This window comes from Thalassophryne amazonica, chromosome 2 (assembly GCF_902500255.1).
Source record: "Thalassophryne amazonica chromosome 2, fThaAma1.1, whole genome shotgun sequence".
NCBI lineage: Eukaryota > Metazoa > Chordata > Actinopteri > Batrachoidiformes > Batrachoididae > Thalassophryne > Thalassophryne amazonica.
Genome location: NC_047104.1, coordinates 69683891 through 69699951, shown reverse-complemented (window position 1 = coordinate 69699951; position 16061 = coordinate 69683891). Strand labels below are relative to the sequence as shown.

Here is a 16061-nt window from a genome sequence, read left to right as displayed (position 1 = left end):
GTGTGCACTCACGCTTTTAATATAAGATTATTTACTGCCCCTTGCTGGGAATAGCATGTTAGTCCACAATGTAATTAGCAATGTTAATATCTGCTAATATTCGTAGTTTCTCCAAACGTATTACTCCTATCAACGTTCTGTTTTGGCGCTGTTCATCCTTGACCCAAAATGCATAAGCATACCAAACGGCAAATGTCAGCCCTAGTCGCACGCACACAGAGCTTTTAATTTTTTTCTCCATTCTGCTGCAAGCAGGTGCCTTCAATTTTTACACATGCACAAACAGACAGTGATGGGCCATACCAAAAGCAGTACTCTTCATTCATGATAATGACAACATGACACTTAACTAAACTTTCTAAACCAATTAAACTACAAAAACACAATAAATTAATAACACTAACAGCATTGTTAAACTAACATGAACCACAATAACAACATTTAAAACCCCAAAACTCAAATTCCCATGGTGCATTGCAGCACAATGTCCATTGTTTACTGGTTAGCTAAAATTGCTAATTTCTCTTATCAACTTTTAGTCTTATCAACTTTCCGTTTTGGCGCCGTTCATCTTTGACTCAAAATACATAAGCATACGAAACAGCAATATGGATGTACTTAAAAGGTGTCCCCAGTTGCATGCATGCAGAACTCTGTTTTTTCTGCACTCTGCTGCAAGCAGGTGCCTTTAATTTTTGCACACACACAGACAGAGACGATAGCGGAAGACATCAAAAGCAATACTGTTTTCACTCATGGTAACAACAACTTGACACTTAACTAAACTGACTAAATCAATTGAACAACAAAACACAACAAATCAATAACACTAACAACACTGTTTAACTAACATGAACCACAATAACATTTAAAATCCCAAAACCCTGAACCCCATGGTACATTACAGCCCAATGTCCATTGTTTACTGGTTAGCTAAAATTGCTGATTTCACCAAAAATATTAGTCCTATCAACTTTATGCTTTCGCAGCATTCATCCTTGACCCAAAACAGATAAGCATACCAACAGCAAATGTTAGCTCTCCCCGGTTTCTGCGTGATCAAACCATACGCACACATGCACGCATGCACACAGAGGCCATTTGGCTATTTTAATATAGATTATAATGTTGACTTTAATGTGATGTGCTACCATATTTGAATATTATATTCATCACATTTTGGTCATATTTACAGCAAGTACTTGTTATGGTGTTCATCTTCATGGCTGTTAGATGTCATATTCTGCTGGCACTTTTGAAAAAGAGGAGAAACTTTGCCCTTTGTCAGCAAAACCAACGGTACCGTTCCACAACAGTGGTCTGAAACTGGCTCCAAAAAAGGCCAAGAAGGTGCAGGTTTCATTCCTACAGATCACTTCAGCAGGTAATTTTACAGTTAAACTTAATTCCTCTGCTCAAAGTGGTATCAGTACAGTCGTGTGCTGGGGTCTGTAGTTGCTGTGAAAACCTGCACACCGCTCTGTCCTTTTTGGAGCCAGTTTGAGACCCGTGCTCTCCAGATTTGAGACAGCATGGGACTCATTTCAGGCAGAACAGACATTAATCATCTGTTTAATTATGTTATTTTGTCATCAGTTAAATGTGCAGCAGGCTTTTGTGTCCCGTTGCTACAACTCCACAGGTGGAGACTTTGTACTGAGTGCAGATGTGTTTGTAGTATTGTAAATATCCTGTATGGGTTGTGTTCACACCTGAATGAATGTGAATGAGGTGCAGTAATGTTGAGTGATATGGATTTGTTCTGATCTAGTTCTATTCTGATAGTGAGATAAAGAAATTTCAACTTAAATCCAGTTTGGATGGACTCATAACAGTTGAACTGTAACCAGGTTACCTTGAAGTTGTCATTCCATATTGGTTGTGCTTAGTAATGTGTGAAGTGAGTTAATAAAGACACAAGAGTTACTAGTTGGATATTAAAGGACAGTTCTGAGCTTTTTGAACCTGGGTCCTATTTTTAGATTATGAGTTATGGGCCTTTCACACTAAATACGTCAGACGCATCAAAAAACGGTCTAAAAAGCATTATTTTCAATGAGACACGTTGCTTTTTAAATGCGTCAGAAGCATCACGTCAGAAGCCGAGCTAAACCGCCGTTTGTGACGGGAACGCGCATTTCCGCTTCTCGGCAGGCTGACGCGGTCAAAGTTCAATCCAATCCAACTTTCGATGCTTTGAGCTGTGACGTACCTTTGCGTTGTCCAATAGGAACGACGCGTCGGGCCAAAACACGGAAGACCAGTGGCAGAAACCACTGATCTGTACAAAACGGATTGGTACAGAAACCATTGAACTGTACAAAACAAACGTGTCACAGGACTGCTCATTTATGGAGCAGTTTTCTGAAGAAAAATCCTTGGAAATGTTTTTTGTTGTTGTTTGTTACCTCAGAATTTCTGATTACTGTTAAAAAAAAAAGTTTATAACACCTGTAATTAAAATAGCTAAATAAATCAATAAATGGTTCTTTAGAAACCTTTCATCTGTAAATTAAAACCACCTGTTATTTCAGATTAGATCATTTCTTGTTTAACATAAGGAACCTTGGACATTTATTTTTAGACAAAATAACATGGAAATTTGTACATTTTTTTTTAAGTCTGGTAGATCTCATTTCAACTAGAAAAACAGACACTGTAAACCAATACAAATGTTTATTATAAATGCAACAGGAAATAATTTAACAGTGACTGCAGTGTGATTGTAAAGTAGGATTTCTGTGACATAAACCTCATGATGAATTTTTTAATGGTCATTTCAACTCGTAATTTCGCCAAAATATGTAATTGCCTTTAATGATGTTATCAGGACAGAGTCATTCCTAAAATATGAATTTGAGCGCAATAAGTGGAGAGCTTCTACCTGTACAAATGTCTTTTGACTTTGATTCATGGACATTTTTAATGATCCGTTCATTTATTGTTAAAATATAAAATGAAACAGCTTTTTAAAAAATAATAAAATAGTTGCTGTTGAAAGAGCCTTTTATTTAGAAGCAGGTGATGTTATGTTGGATTCTCGGGACCAGATGAAGGTCTCTTCTGCAGCTTTGAACTCTGGTGGTGTTGCTGAAGAGCAGAGATGTTTTCTTTCGACTGGACTTCATGGTGTTCAGCTCATCAGTGGAAATTTGGTTGTCTGCACAGCAAATGTTCCTGATTGGGACAAATAAATATTTCTTTAAATATAAAGAAACACTAAACAGTTTATATATTAAAAAGGGAAAGAAAAACGGGAAAAAAACAATGGAAAAAACGCTCGAAAAAATAAGTTATTTAAAGTCGACCTTTTGTGGTGTCTGAAAAAAGCTGTAGCTTTATTTGGTAAAAATAAAAGACTGAACCATTTACAAATTAAAGCGTCCACTCAGATCAACTGTGCTAAAAGGCTAAGCTAACGTTGGCCGATTATTAAACCTTCACAGCAGTTCAGTAAACGTCACGTTTTATTTTTACATTATTCTCACCTCGATAAATCTGCAGAACTAAACTCTGTTTAAGAAGAGGGAGGCCAAAGAAGAGATTTATGGATGTGCTGAGGGAGGACATGCAGGTGGTTAGTCTTCCTGTGACAGGAAGATACAGTGGAGAGGGGAATATGGAGAGTGATGTTCTGCTGTGGGGACAGCTCCAAGGGCGGTCAGTGTGTCATGTATGCTCCCCCAAGCACCACGAATTGTGTGCGAGTGTGTCATGCCCCCCCCCCCCCCCCCCCCCCACCATCTGGGGAGTGGGGGTGACATGAGCTGACAGCGACGCGCTGTCATGTCCATGATGGACGTCATTTAACATACATTGTCATTCCCTCCCTTGAGTAACACAATGTATATGAGACATTATGATCATCACAGCTGTAACATGAGACATGCAGGTGCGTGCAGCGTGCTGCCTGCCCACAGCAAGTCAATACATGTGACAGGCTCGGCGCGCTGACAACAAACACAACTGAGCAGGATGTGACAGCTGTCACAACACCCATCATGACATATACAGCATGTCCCTCTGGAGGTGGAATTACCGGGCAGCAGTGTGCCTACGCAACCACAACAGAGATTAAAAAAAAAAAAATTTCAGCTGTGGAACAGCTCCACTCCAGCTGTCACAGCACTGGGCAGACACCAATCATGCAGTAGTCTGTGCTGTACATCCCTTCCTGCTGACAGCTCCCACTGCCTGCTTACAAACGCATCATCCCATATGAATCCCATATAGATCCCATATAAACCCCTCATGGCAACGGCGTTCCGCGGCCAGCGTGCCAATCTGACCAGACAGCACAATGGGCCGCTGCCCTCAAGCCACTAGGACACGTGATCGCAATGTCCACACGGTCATTCTGTCATGTGAAGCATTAACTGACAGCCGGGCACATGCTGTACCAGTGTCTGTCCTCTGGATTATCTTTTTTGATCCACTATATGGACTGTTGTATGTGAACCTCGGTTCCCATGATCATGGGCTGACTGTCTGTGATACACTGCGGACTTGTATACCGGTTTTGCAGTGGTGGTGTGCTTGTTGGTGATGTGAGTCCGTATTGACGTAATCACCAATCGATCACATCCACTACAGTTATGTCTTTGTCAGGGGAGCATGGTTGACATTTAATCACGTCATGGGTTGGATGTCATTTGAAGTCTAGCACGGAGGCAGCTGACCATGCTGTGCCATGCCCCCGTCAACAGCTGATTCCCAGAGAGGGGGGAGTATAGTCCACATGACACAGTGTCCTTCGGTGGCACAAGTGGCCCAAGACAGCTGGAAGTGCGGACCCTCCATGTGGCTGGCCGCTTTCAACTCCGTGTGGCTGAGTGATATGTTCATGATGTGAAAGTACAGATGCCTCATGTCAGTGCAGGTCAGAGCTACTCCAGGCAGGTGGCCCACAGTAGCCGTGAACTTCACTGGCCTGACCTCCGGTCACTGCATGCATGAGGGAGGGAGGGATGTTTTTATTTCATTTTACGAGGTCTGTCCATAAAGTAACGGTCCTTTTTATTTTTTCAAAAACTATATGGATTTGATTCATATGTTTTTACGTCAGCCAAGCTTGAACCTTCACGCGCGTGCGTGAGTTTTTCCACACCTGTCGGTTGCGTCTTTCGCCTGTGAGCACGCCTTGTGGGAGGAGTGGTCCAGCTCCCTTGTCGGATTTTCATTGTCAGGAAATGGCGGTGTCCAGCTCTTGTGATAACCAGAGATATTGCACACGACGGTCCCGGCTTCACAGAGCGATCCATTTAGAAATGATCTGGTGGTTTCTGCCTCGTCGTCGCAGCTCGGAGCACAGCGCGCCAAGCGCCATTGTGGGCCATCCTTAAAGCTGTAGTAACACTCCTTATTCTCTGTGAAGCCCGTAAAATTTTCACCGAAAGCCAGATAAATTTTTCGAATGGTTTCCAGCTGCATGTATCTAACAGTTTCTGAAAAAATTCTGATGGGAAAAAAAGCCCAAATCATTCCGCCATTTCCTGACAATGAAAATCCGACGAGGGAGCTGGACCACTCTTCCCACAAGGCGTGCTCACAGGCGAATGACGCAACCGACAGGCGTGGAAAAACTCACGCATGCGCGTGAAGGTTCAAGCTTGGCTGACGTAAAAACATATGAATCAAATCCATATAGTTTTTGAAAAAATAAAAAGGACCGTTACTTTATGGACAGACCTCGTAAAATGAAATAAAAACATCCCTCCCTCCCTCATGCATGCAGTGACCGGAGGTCAGGCCAGTGAAGTTCACGGCTACTGTGGGCCACCTGCCTGGAGTAGCTCTGACCTGCACTGACATGAGGCATCCGTACTTTCACATCATGAACATATCACTCAGCCACACGGAGTTGAAAGCGGCCAGCCACATGGAGGGTCCGCACTTCCAGCTGTCTTGGGCCACTTGTGCCACCGAAGGACACTGTGTCATGTGGACCTCGTATTTCATTCATGTCCTTTCATTAAGTCCTTCTTTATTTCTGTGGGCATGGTTCATGAACAAAAAGGAACAAAAGGATAATAATTTTGTATTCCCTGCTCCTTATAACAGGAACGAACTATTTTAACAGACAAAAAGAAATCCATTTGTGTTCTCAGTTCCAACACAGACGCCATTCCGACATCAAGTCATCAGGCATCAATTAAACATCAGAATTTTCGGGCAGTTACATAGTTGTCTTATATTTCAACAGTACTTTGATTGTTCTTATAATTTTCTATAGTCTCACATTATTTTGTCCTTATACATTTGCTTAAATTTTTAACAATTTGTACAAGATGTAATTGCTTCTGCTGCTGTGAGAGCACAATGTGGTATCACAACCTCTCACCATGGTCGCACTGTGCGTGCGTGTGCATACAATTGTGCTCAAAACCCTCGCTGTGGGATCTGCCCACATTCTCGTTGTTCATACAGCATCTGTACACGGCTGTCCGAACACCTGTCCAATGGCAGTTCTATACTGAATTACTCTGGGTGAGACACCGTCCGTGTGCTCCCCCCCCCCCCCCCCCAAAAAAAAAACCCATGAAATTTTGCACAAACAGCCATTTTTTACTATTTTATTATTACTTTTTAATATTTTAGAAGTGTCCCTGAAATTGTAATTGAAATTAACATCAAAAAACCACAGGCTGCAATATAACTCTTATACAACACATCCATGAATTGAAAATTTGAATAAATATGCTTAATGTCTGTCATTAGATGCTATATTAATCTGTCTTTCAGGGATGTACAATTAGTTCTTTAATGAAGGTGCATATTTATCTCAACATTTAGCTAAATATTTAGCTTGCTGTTTGTAAATATTAGGCTAAATGTGTAAATACTTAGCATTAACTAATCTGCAAAAGTTTTCTGTGTCACAGAAATTTGATCATGTAGTGTTTGCTCTTTTTTCTCCCTAATTTTTGATCTTTATCTGTGGCTCTAAAGAAAATTTAAACTGAAATGTTACTAGCATTCTCATGCCAATGAAATCAGTTGTGATTCTTTTTAAATAAACCAGTTAATTATGAAGATAATTTTCATTTTAAATTTCATTATTAGTATTATTATTATTTTGTCAGTGTACATGACAATGAAAAGAGAATTTCCAGCTGCAGGAAAATAATTGTAAAAGTTGGATAACGCACACTCCTGCAGGCACACAAAAAATGGTCAGATTCAAGTCACTTCCGCTAGAAATTTGAACATAGCTCCTGCCCTCCTCTGTGAGATTCAAACCCGTTGTTCCACCCTGTCTGTCTGCTTTCAAATGCCTTTTATTTCATACACTAGCTGCCTGTCTCATTCACTGGATAAATCGACAGAGAAATGTTGCACAGATTTTGGGTTCTGCTGCATCCTAAGTGGACTTGCTCTGTCAGACAGGAGACACCGGAGCTGTGGAGCAGAGAGCACGGCCCAGGGAGGAGCACGCATGTCAATGGTTTGCAGGAGACAACCACCAAACCTCTGTCAATGCTTCTGTTCTGTGCATATCAGCATGCACGGGCACCTGCCTGCAGCTGCGAGGTGCCGCCTCAATTTGCCAGTTTCTCACACAGTGATATGATCATTGCTTTGCGACGCAGAATGATTTTTTATTTTTTTTTTCCTTTTTTTGAGGTGCTTCTTGTCCCACCCCATATGCGCTTCAGGCAACTGCCCGGTTTGCCTGCACCAAAAACTGCATCTGCGTCTGTCCCTCCTGACTGTGCCTGGAATTTTTTGGGTTTCGCCCATTCGATCTGTTTTGGCCTGATTCGGCCTGATTTGCCCGACTTCGTGTTATGTGTGAAGGGGCCTTTAACGGGAACAGCCAAAAGAATCTAAAAATAGTCCTAAGGTTTAAAGATGTGGGAATTATCCTTTAAGTTTTAATCATGAAAGCAGTGAGGTTTGCATTGTTTGAATTTAGAATAATTGAGTTTTCTTTTTCTTCTTCATCTTTTTTTAGGTTGGAGTGATTGACTTCTCTATGTACTTGAAGAATGACATTGATGATTACAGGTCTGAAGAGAGGTGTGTGTTTTTAATACTGTCTCTTCACTGTTTTACACGGCTTTCTTTTTCTGTTCCATTGTGCTGCAGATCTCCTTTTTGTTTGTTTCCATAACAACAGGAATAGTCAGATAGCAGCCATCTTGGACCAGAAGAACTATGTAGAGGAGCTGAATCGACAACTCAAGTAAGTAATCCATGTTGTAATGAAAACTAACCTATTTGGAAGGTTCTCCAAGAATATATTGGATAAGATAGTGAGGATAAATTCTGGAGATGATTAAGAATTATCCATGCCTCATTGTCATTCTCTTTGTTTCTTTTTTCTTTTTCAGCTCCACAGTCCACGGACTTCAGGGCAGAGTGGACTCTCTGGAAAAGTCAAACTCCAAACTCATAGAGGAGGTGAGAAATATACTGAGGATGTCTTTATATTAGGAAAGAGTATGTGGTAAGAGCCTCATACATAAAATCGGATAGGAGTCTAATTAAAGTGGGATTTTCAATCTAAACAGCTTCATGTTCAGAAATGATGCCCAGAGGATATCTGTACAAACTATACACGAGACATTTAAAATATATATATATATATATATATTATGCACTCCTTTAAAATTGATGAGGTATTCTGGGAGAAATTTGGCACACTGAAGTCTTTTCACTCTCACTGCAAACTGAGAGGCACTCGGGATCTAACAGTAAATACTGCATTTATATACTGGTTGATACTATGGTTTTGACTTGGTGTATTGAGGAAAGATTCCTGGTTCTTATAACTATTTGTCTATGAATTTTTTGGCCATATCTTGAAAATTACAGAATAAATATATAATTGACACGAGATTTTCCTTTGTATCTCCCATAATAAGGAAGAAATGGTTTGCATATTCTCCACCGACGAAGTTGGGCAGAGGATATGCTTTCGCCCCTTTTTGTTTGTTTTTTGTTTGTCTATTTGTGAACAGCCTGTAGTCCACACTTTTCATATATATAACATTGAAAAGCCCTTTGATCTATATTATGTATTATATTTTGGCTTATTAAAAGTCATTTCTAACAGGAGTTTGACCTTGAAGGACTTTGACCTTTTTACCTTTCCAAGGTAAAACTTGTGGAATTGGAAACTAGTGTTGGCAGACGTTTACACTTTGAGTGTGGTGCTCTAGTTTTTATTTGCTTCTTTTGGAAATGTTTAAAAAAAAAAAAAGACCTTAAAATTTTCAGTAGTTTTAAGGAGATCTGAATGAAGACTTTGTACCGGTTTGGTGGGCTCAGGGTCTGATCACTGCTTTTTGCAGATGATGTGGTCCTGTTGGCTTCATCGGCCTATGACCTCCAAGACTCACTGGATCGGTTCGCAGCCGAGTGTGGAGCGGCTGGGATGAGGCTCAGCACCTCTAAATTTGAGGCCATGGTTCTCAGCAAGAAACAGATGGATTGTCTACTCCGGGTAGGGAATACGGCCTTGCCCCAAATGGAGGAGTTCAAGTACCTTGGGGTCTTGTTCACGAGTGAGGGGATGATGGAGCGTGAGATTGGCCGGAGAATTGGCGCAGCAGAGGCGGTATTGCATTCGCTCTACCGTACTGTTGTGACGAAAAAGGAGCTGACCCAAAAGGTGAAGCTCTCGATCTACTGGTCAATCTTCGTTCCTACTCTCACCTGTGGTCATGAGTGTTGGGTCATGACCGAAAGAACTAGATTGTGGGTACAAGCGGCCGAAATGGGCTTCCTCAGGAGGGTGGCTGATGTCTCCCTTAGAGATAGGGTGAGAAGTTTGGTCATCCGTGGGAGGCTCGGAGTACAGTCGCTGCTCCTTCGCATTGAAAGGAGCCAGCTGAGGAGGTTCGGGCATCTGGTAAGGATGCCTCCTGGGCGCCTCCCAAGGGAGGTGTTCCAGGCACATCCACCCGGGAGGAGACCCCGGGAAAGACCCAGGACTAGGTAGAGAGATTATATCGCCACACTGGCCTGGGAACGCCTCGGGATCCACCAGTCAGTGGTGGTTAGTGTGGCCTGGGAAAGGGAAGTCTGGGGTCCCCTGCTGGAGCTGTTGCCCCCGCAACCCGAACCCGGAAAAGCAGTTGAAGATGAGTGATGAGTGACTTTGTGTTGATACACCCATGCTTGATGTTTGGTGTATAAATTTTGAGTTTTTGAGATGCTGAAAGTTCATAAAGAAACAGTTAAGATTCCATTCATATTTGCTTGCATAATTGAATTTGATATGTTAATTCAGTCTTTAAATTTAAGGTATCAACATTGCTGACCTGAATCACTGAGTGATTCTATGCTTTGCTGTGATTATGTGCAGTTAGCAATAGCCAAGAACAACATCATCAAATTACAAGAAGAAAACCAGCAGCTGAGGAATGAAAATGGCCTCATTCTACTGAAGGCACAACAACATTTAGAGGTACTCAATCACACACGCACACAAAATCACAAATTTCTATCACTCTCAAAACACAAAGAAATATAACGATAAATTTAACAGACCTGCAGCCAGTATATGGAGCTAAAATTGAAACTGTGTATTTGCCTAAATACTGTATCATAAACTGATTTATTTACTCCAGGTAACTCAAGGTGACGTTTTGGTGGAGAGAGATACCTACAAACAGTCACGTCAGGGTTTAGATGAGATGTACAATGAGGCTCGACGACAGCTGAAAGAGGAGTGTCAACTTAGACAGGTCTGACTTTGTTCTAATGTTAGTATAGAATGCACTGAAAGTATTTGGTTATATGTAACAGTGGGTTCTGTGAATGTGTCGGTGTATTTTCAGGATGTGGAAAATGAACTCGTAGTCCAGGTCTCTATGAAACAGGAAATGGAACTGGCCATGAAACTTCTTGAGAAAGATATTCACGAAAAACAGGTCAGCATGCATTTATCTCATCTATCCACCTTGTCAGTTTCTTATTTATTTACACTGAACAAAAATATAAACGCAACACTTTTGTTTTTGCTCCCATTTTTCATGAGCTGAACTCAGAGATCTAAAACATTTTCTACATAAACAAAATACCTATTTCTGTCAAATATTGATCACAAATCACCATTTCCCTCAAATACTGTTTACAAACCAGTCTAAATCTGTGTTCGTGAGCACTTCTCCTTTGCTGAGATCATCCATCCCACCTCACAGGTGTGGCATATCAAAATGCTGAGCCTTAGGCTGGCCACAATAAAAGGCAACTCTGAAATGTTCTCGGCAAAGTGCTCTTTATATATATATATATATATATATATATATATACACTCAACAAAAATATAAATGCAACACTTTTGGTTTTGCTCCCATTTTGTATGAGATGAACTCAAAGATCTAAAACTTTTTCCACATACACAATATCACCATTTCCCTCAAATACTGTTCACAAACCAGTCTAAATCTGTGATAGTGAGCACTTCTCCTTTGCTGAGATAATCCATCCCACCTCACAGGTGTGCCATATCAAGATGCTGATTAGACACCATGATTAGTGCACAGGTGTGCCTTAGACTGTCCACAATAAAAGGCCACTCTGAAAGGTGCAGTTTTGTTTTATTGGGGGGGGGATACCAGTCAGTATCTGGTGTGACCACCATTTGCCTCATGCAGTGCAACACATCTCCTTTGCATAGAGTTGATCAGGTTGTCAGTTGTGGCCTGTGGAATGTTGGTCCACTCCTCTTCAATGGCTGTGCGAAGTTGCTGGATATTGGCAGGAACTGGTACACGCTGTCGTATACGCCGGTCCAGAGCATCCCAAGCATGCTCAATGGGTGACATGTCTGGTGAGTATGCCGGCCATGCAAGAACTGGGACATTTTCAGCTTCCAAGAATTGTGTACAGATCCTTGCAACATCGGGCTGTGCATTATCCTGCTGCAACATGAGGTGATGTTCTTGGATGTATGGCACAACAATGGGCCTCAGGATCTCGTCACGGTATCTCTGTGCATTCAAAATGCCATCAATAAAATGCACCTGTGTTCTTCGTCCATAACAGACGCCTGCCCATACCATAACCCCACCGCCACCATGGGCCACTCGATCCACAACATTGACATCAGAAAACCGCTCACCCACACGACGCCACACACGCTGTCTGTCATCTGCCCTGCACAGTGTGAACCGGGATTCATCCGTGAAGAGAACACCTCTCCAGTGTGCCAAACACCAGCGAATGTGAGCATTTGCCCACTCAAGTCGGTTACGACGACGAACTGGAGTCAGGTCGAGACCCCGATGAGGACGACGAGCATGCAGATGAGCTTCCCTGAGATGGTTTCTGACAGTTTGTGCAGAAATTCTTTGGTTATGCAAACCGATTGTTTCAGCAGCTGTCCGAGTGGCTGGTCTCAGACGATCTTGGAGGTGAACATGCTGGATGTGGAGGTCCTGGGCTGGTGTGGTTACACGTGGTCTGCGGTGTGAGGCTGGTTGGATGTACTGCCAAATTCTCAGAATGCCTTTGGAGACGGCTTATGGTTAGAGAAATGAACATTCAATACACGAGCAACAGCTCTGGTTGACATTCCTGCTGTCAGCATGCCAATTGCACGCTCCCTCAAATCTTGCGACATCTGTGGCATTGTGCTATGTGATAAAACTGCACCTTTCAGAGTGGCCTTTTATTGTGGGCAGTCTAAGGCACACCTGTGCACTAATCATGGTGTCTAATCAGCATCTTGATATGGGACACCTGTGAGGTGGGATGGATTATCTCAGCAAAGGAGAAGTGCTCACTATCACAGATTTAGACTGGTTTGTGAACAGTATTTGAGGGAAATGGTGATATTGTGTACGTGGAAAAAGATTTAGATCTTTGAGTTCATCTCATACAAAATGGGAGCAAAACCAAAGGTGTTGCGTTTATATTTTTGTTGAGTGTGTATATATATATATATATATATATATATATATATATACCTAATAGGAAAAGCTGGTTGTCGTGTGAAGTGTGCCAGAGGCACGCGGTACATACGCCAATGGCGCGTGTCACCTAGGGGTGTCTGGAGGCATGCTACTGTGGAAGTACTGAAATTACACTTTTTCATGAATTGCTTCTCTTCTGTGTGGGTGGTAAAATTGAATTTCAAAAAAATACATTTTATTACATATTGCATGGATAGCCTCTAGCCTTTTAATCCGTTAACCAAGACATAGCTCATAATGTTTCTCTCCTGTGATTGTTCATAATTGGCGAAAAAATTAAAATAATTGGTAAATGCCAATATGCATCTGCTTCTGTCCTGTGTGTTTTCTGCATTTATCACTGTTCAATGCATGATCATTTGCCAGTATGTTTTTTGATAAAGCAAATCAAATTCTTTTATTTCAACATTTAAAAATGACTTACTGTTCTGCAATTGAAGGAAAATCCCGACAGACATGGCAGTATATTGTGTTGTCCTCTTCCTTGTGCCCCAGCCACAGATAATCTTGTGTCCAGCTACTCACAAACTTCCTCTCTCTTCCTTTCTCTTCATACCTCTTCTTTGAAGGTTCTGCACTTGCAGGGGTTGATGCTTTGCATTTGACTGGTGTTTTCCCTGGTATCTGGCCCGGTTTTGGAGGTTTTAGAAAAGACATTCTGTTCGTTAGATTCTTCAAAAGGCATGTTAATCGATGCGATGTTCGTTATCTAATGTTTCCCACCACAGCATCTTGCAAGAAGATGCTATGAACGCACACACCATACAGTGGTCTCGTGCACACATGATACAGGGTTCTCCCCAGAAATTTTTAGTATAGTGGTGCTGTTGGCAATTATCGCCTGAGGCGGCGCGTGTTGCGAGTCATTTTGACTGGTTTTAGATGCATTGAAAGCAAGAATAATAGACAAAAAATTTACACTTATGTTGTAATGTCAAAGTTCTTTTTTGTATTTTTCTGTCTATGTTAAGAAAATAAATGATATTGAAAAGTTTAAAACACATTCATATTTGATGGACATAACATTTGCTCTCTTCTTTAAAAATGACACACTGCACCTGTGCAGAGTTTTTTTTGTCATGTTGACAGTTTAGCTTTTTTCAACATTTTTGAGTGGAATTGCATACAGGGTGGTCCAAAAAAAAAAAAACCCATCGTATTTTCTTTTTGATCTCATTTTTTACTCAGATGAGATATTTTGAAAATTCTTTCACCAAACATTAGCAGAATGATGGGAGATTATGTTCTTCAAATCTGATAGAAATTGAAACATTTTTGGTGGTCTGTCCTTAATAGTTGATAATATGTTCTATCCAGGCTCCTCTTTGACAAATAACTGCAGCAACACGAATGTTGAAATTTTCAATGACTCGTCCAATCATGTCAGCATAAGAAGGGAAATCAGGCACATACCAGCTGACATCGGGACCCCAGACTCTCTCTCTCTCCTGTCTGTCTGTCTGTCTCTCTCTCTCTCTCCTGTCTCTCTCTCTCTCTCTCTCTCTCTCTTCTGTCTGTCTGTCTCTCTCTCTCTCTCTCTCTCTGTGAGGGAATGAGAGACTCTTCACTCTCACACTGTATTTGAGCAAACATGAAGGCTTTCAACTGTAAAATAAAGCCTATAAATGAATTTCTGGGGCAATACAAGCAGAATGAGCTCTTTTTACCTGAAGACTTTGACAGAGATTTTTTTTTTTTTTTTCCACTGTGCGCTCTGAGCTACAGCGCTGCTCGGCTCTCTGCCGGCGGGGGGAGGCGAGCGGGCAGTGCAGCACAGCACAAACAGCCTGGCTGGATTTAAAAAATTACCTGAGAGCAGGGCAGAGTGTGACGGCGCTGTCAGAACACTGTAGTGCCTTTGTTCCAGTGTCTGGGGAGAACCCTGTGATATCATGTTTTCTGATTGTCCACTGCGTGGAGAGTGGTGGGAAAACCGAAGACGCTTTTTTGCGAGGTGCGAGACAATTTGTAAATGAGAAAACAACTTGTCCGGTCGGACAATGATTTAGAGCTATTGCTAGTCCAATCACATTTTACACTTGTCCCGGACACTCCCAAACTATAATATGTAGCCCTAAAAACTATATATATTCTGAATCATCATGACATTGGGAACAAACTGGTACCATTTTTTTTTTTAAAGTTGAACTGAAAATTACCCCCAAATAGCCAATTATGTAAGACCATGCAGTGTTGTATCATGTGCTTTTCTTGCTGCCACTTCTGTCTGTCTTTCTGTCTGTCCGGGATAAACTCCCAAACTATAATATGTAGCCCTAAAAACTATATATATTCTGAATCCTCATGACATGGGGAACAAACTGGTACCATTTTTTAAAAGTTTAACTGAAAATTACCCCAAAATAGCCGGCTATGGGTATGACCAGGCAGATTCAAATTTCCAGCCCTGTATATGTGTTGGCCATCTCTGTTTACTTAATCCCTTCCTTCAGCTACTTTATGTTCTCAACTGCTAAGCACCTGACTGTCCTGTACAACCCAGTTTGCCTTCCTTTCTGAATACATTCATTTTATGTTTGTAAAATTGCAATGTAAAAACAGTGAAATACACCACTACCTCAATTTTGATTCATTGATATTTACATTTACTGTTACCTACCTTTTGTGTGTAATTTTTTATAAATTTGATTGCAAAACAAGGTCTGCATGAAGGACTTCAAATGTGTTTGTCTTTTAACCAAGCATTTCCACTAAGTTTGGGGAGTCCATCTCTTATAGTTCTGCTGGACAAAGTTTAGCCCATTAACTATTATATTTATAAGACATCAGCATTACAAAAACAAATGTTGGGCAATTGTTTTGATTAAAATGATTGGCATTTGTGGTCCCTCATTTATCGCGGGAGTTACGTTCTAAAAATAACCAGCAATAGGCGAAATCCGCAAAGTAGTCAGCATTATTTTTCAGGTGTCCTCAGGAACTGCTGCAACCTGTTACCACACGTTTTGATTAATGGCACGTGTTGCTGGAGAATTATCAGGAACCATTACGCACGGTCAAGAATAGTGTTCCGCGTTGTTGCGTGCTATTGCACGTAATAGTGCATCGTTAAGTTCTGTCACGTTGTGAACGAGGTGAATTGTCTCCACACACACCCGTATTCATCCAACCGAA

At 41.4% G+C, this 16061-nt stretch overlaps 1 protein-coding gene across 1 annotated transcript in view; it reads left to right on the top strand.

Moving 5' to 3' along the window:
• The window catches only part of rufy2 (RUN and FYVE domain containing 2), a 128999-nt gene that overhangs the window by 44426 nt on the left and 68512 nt on the right, over positions 1 to 16061 (top strand). The window contains 6 exon segments of the mRNA XM_034187447.1: positions 7955 to 8019; positions 8120 to 8185; positions 8334 to 8403; positions 10313 to 10414; positions 10578 to 10694; positions 10788 to 10880. Of these exon segments, the coding sequence (XP_034043338.1) occupies positions 7955 to 8019; positions 8120 to 8185; positions 8334 to 8403; positions 10313 to 10414; positions 10578 to 10694; positions 10788 to 10880 (513 nt within the window).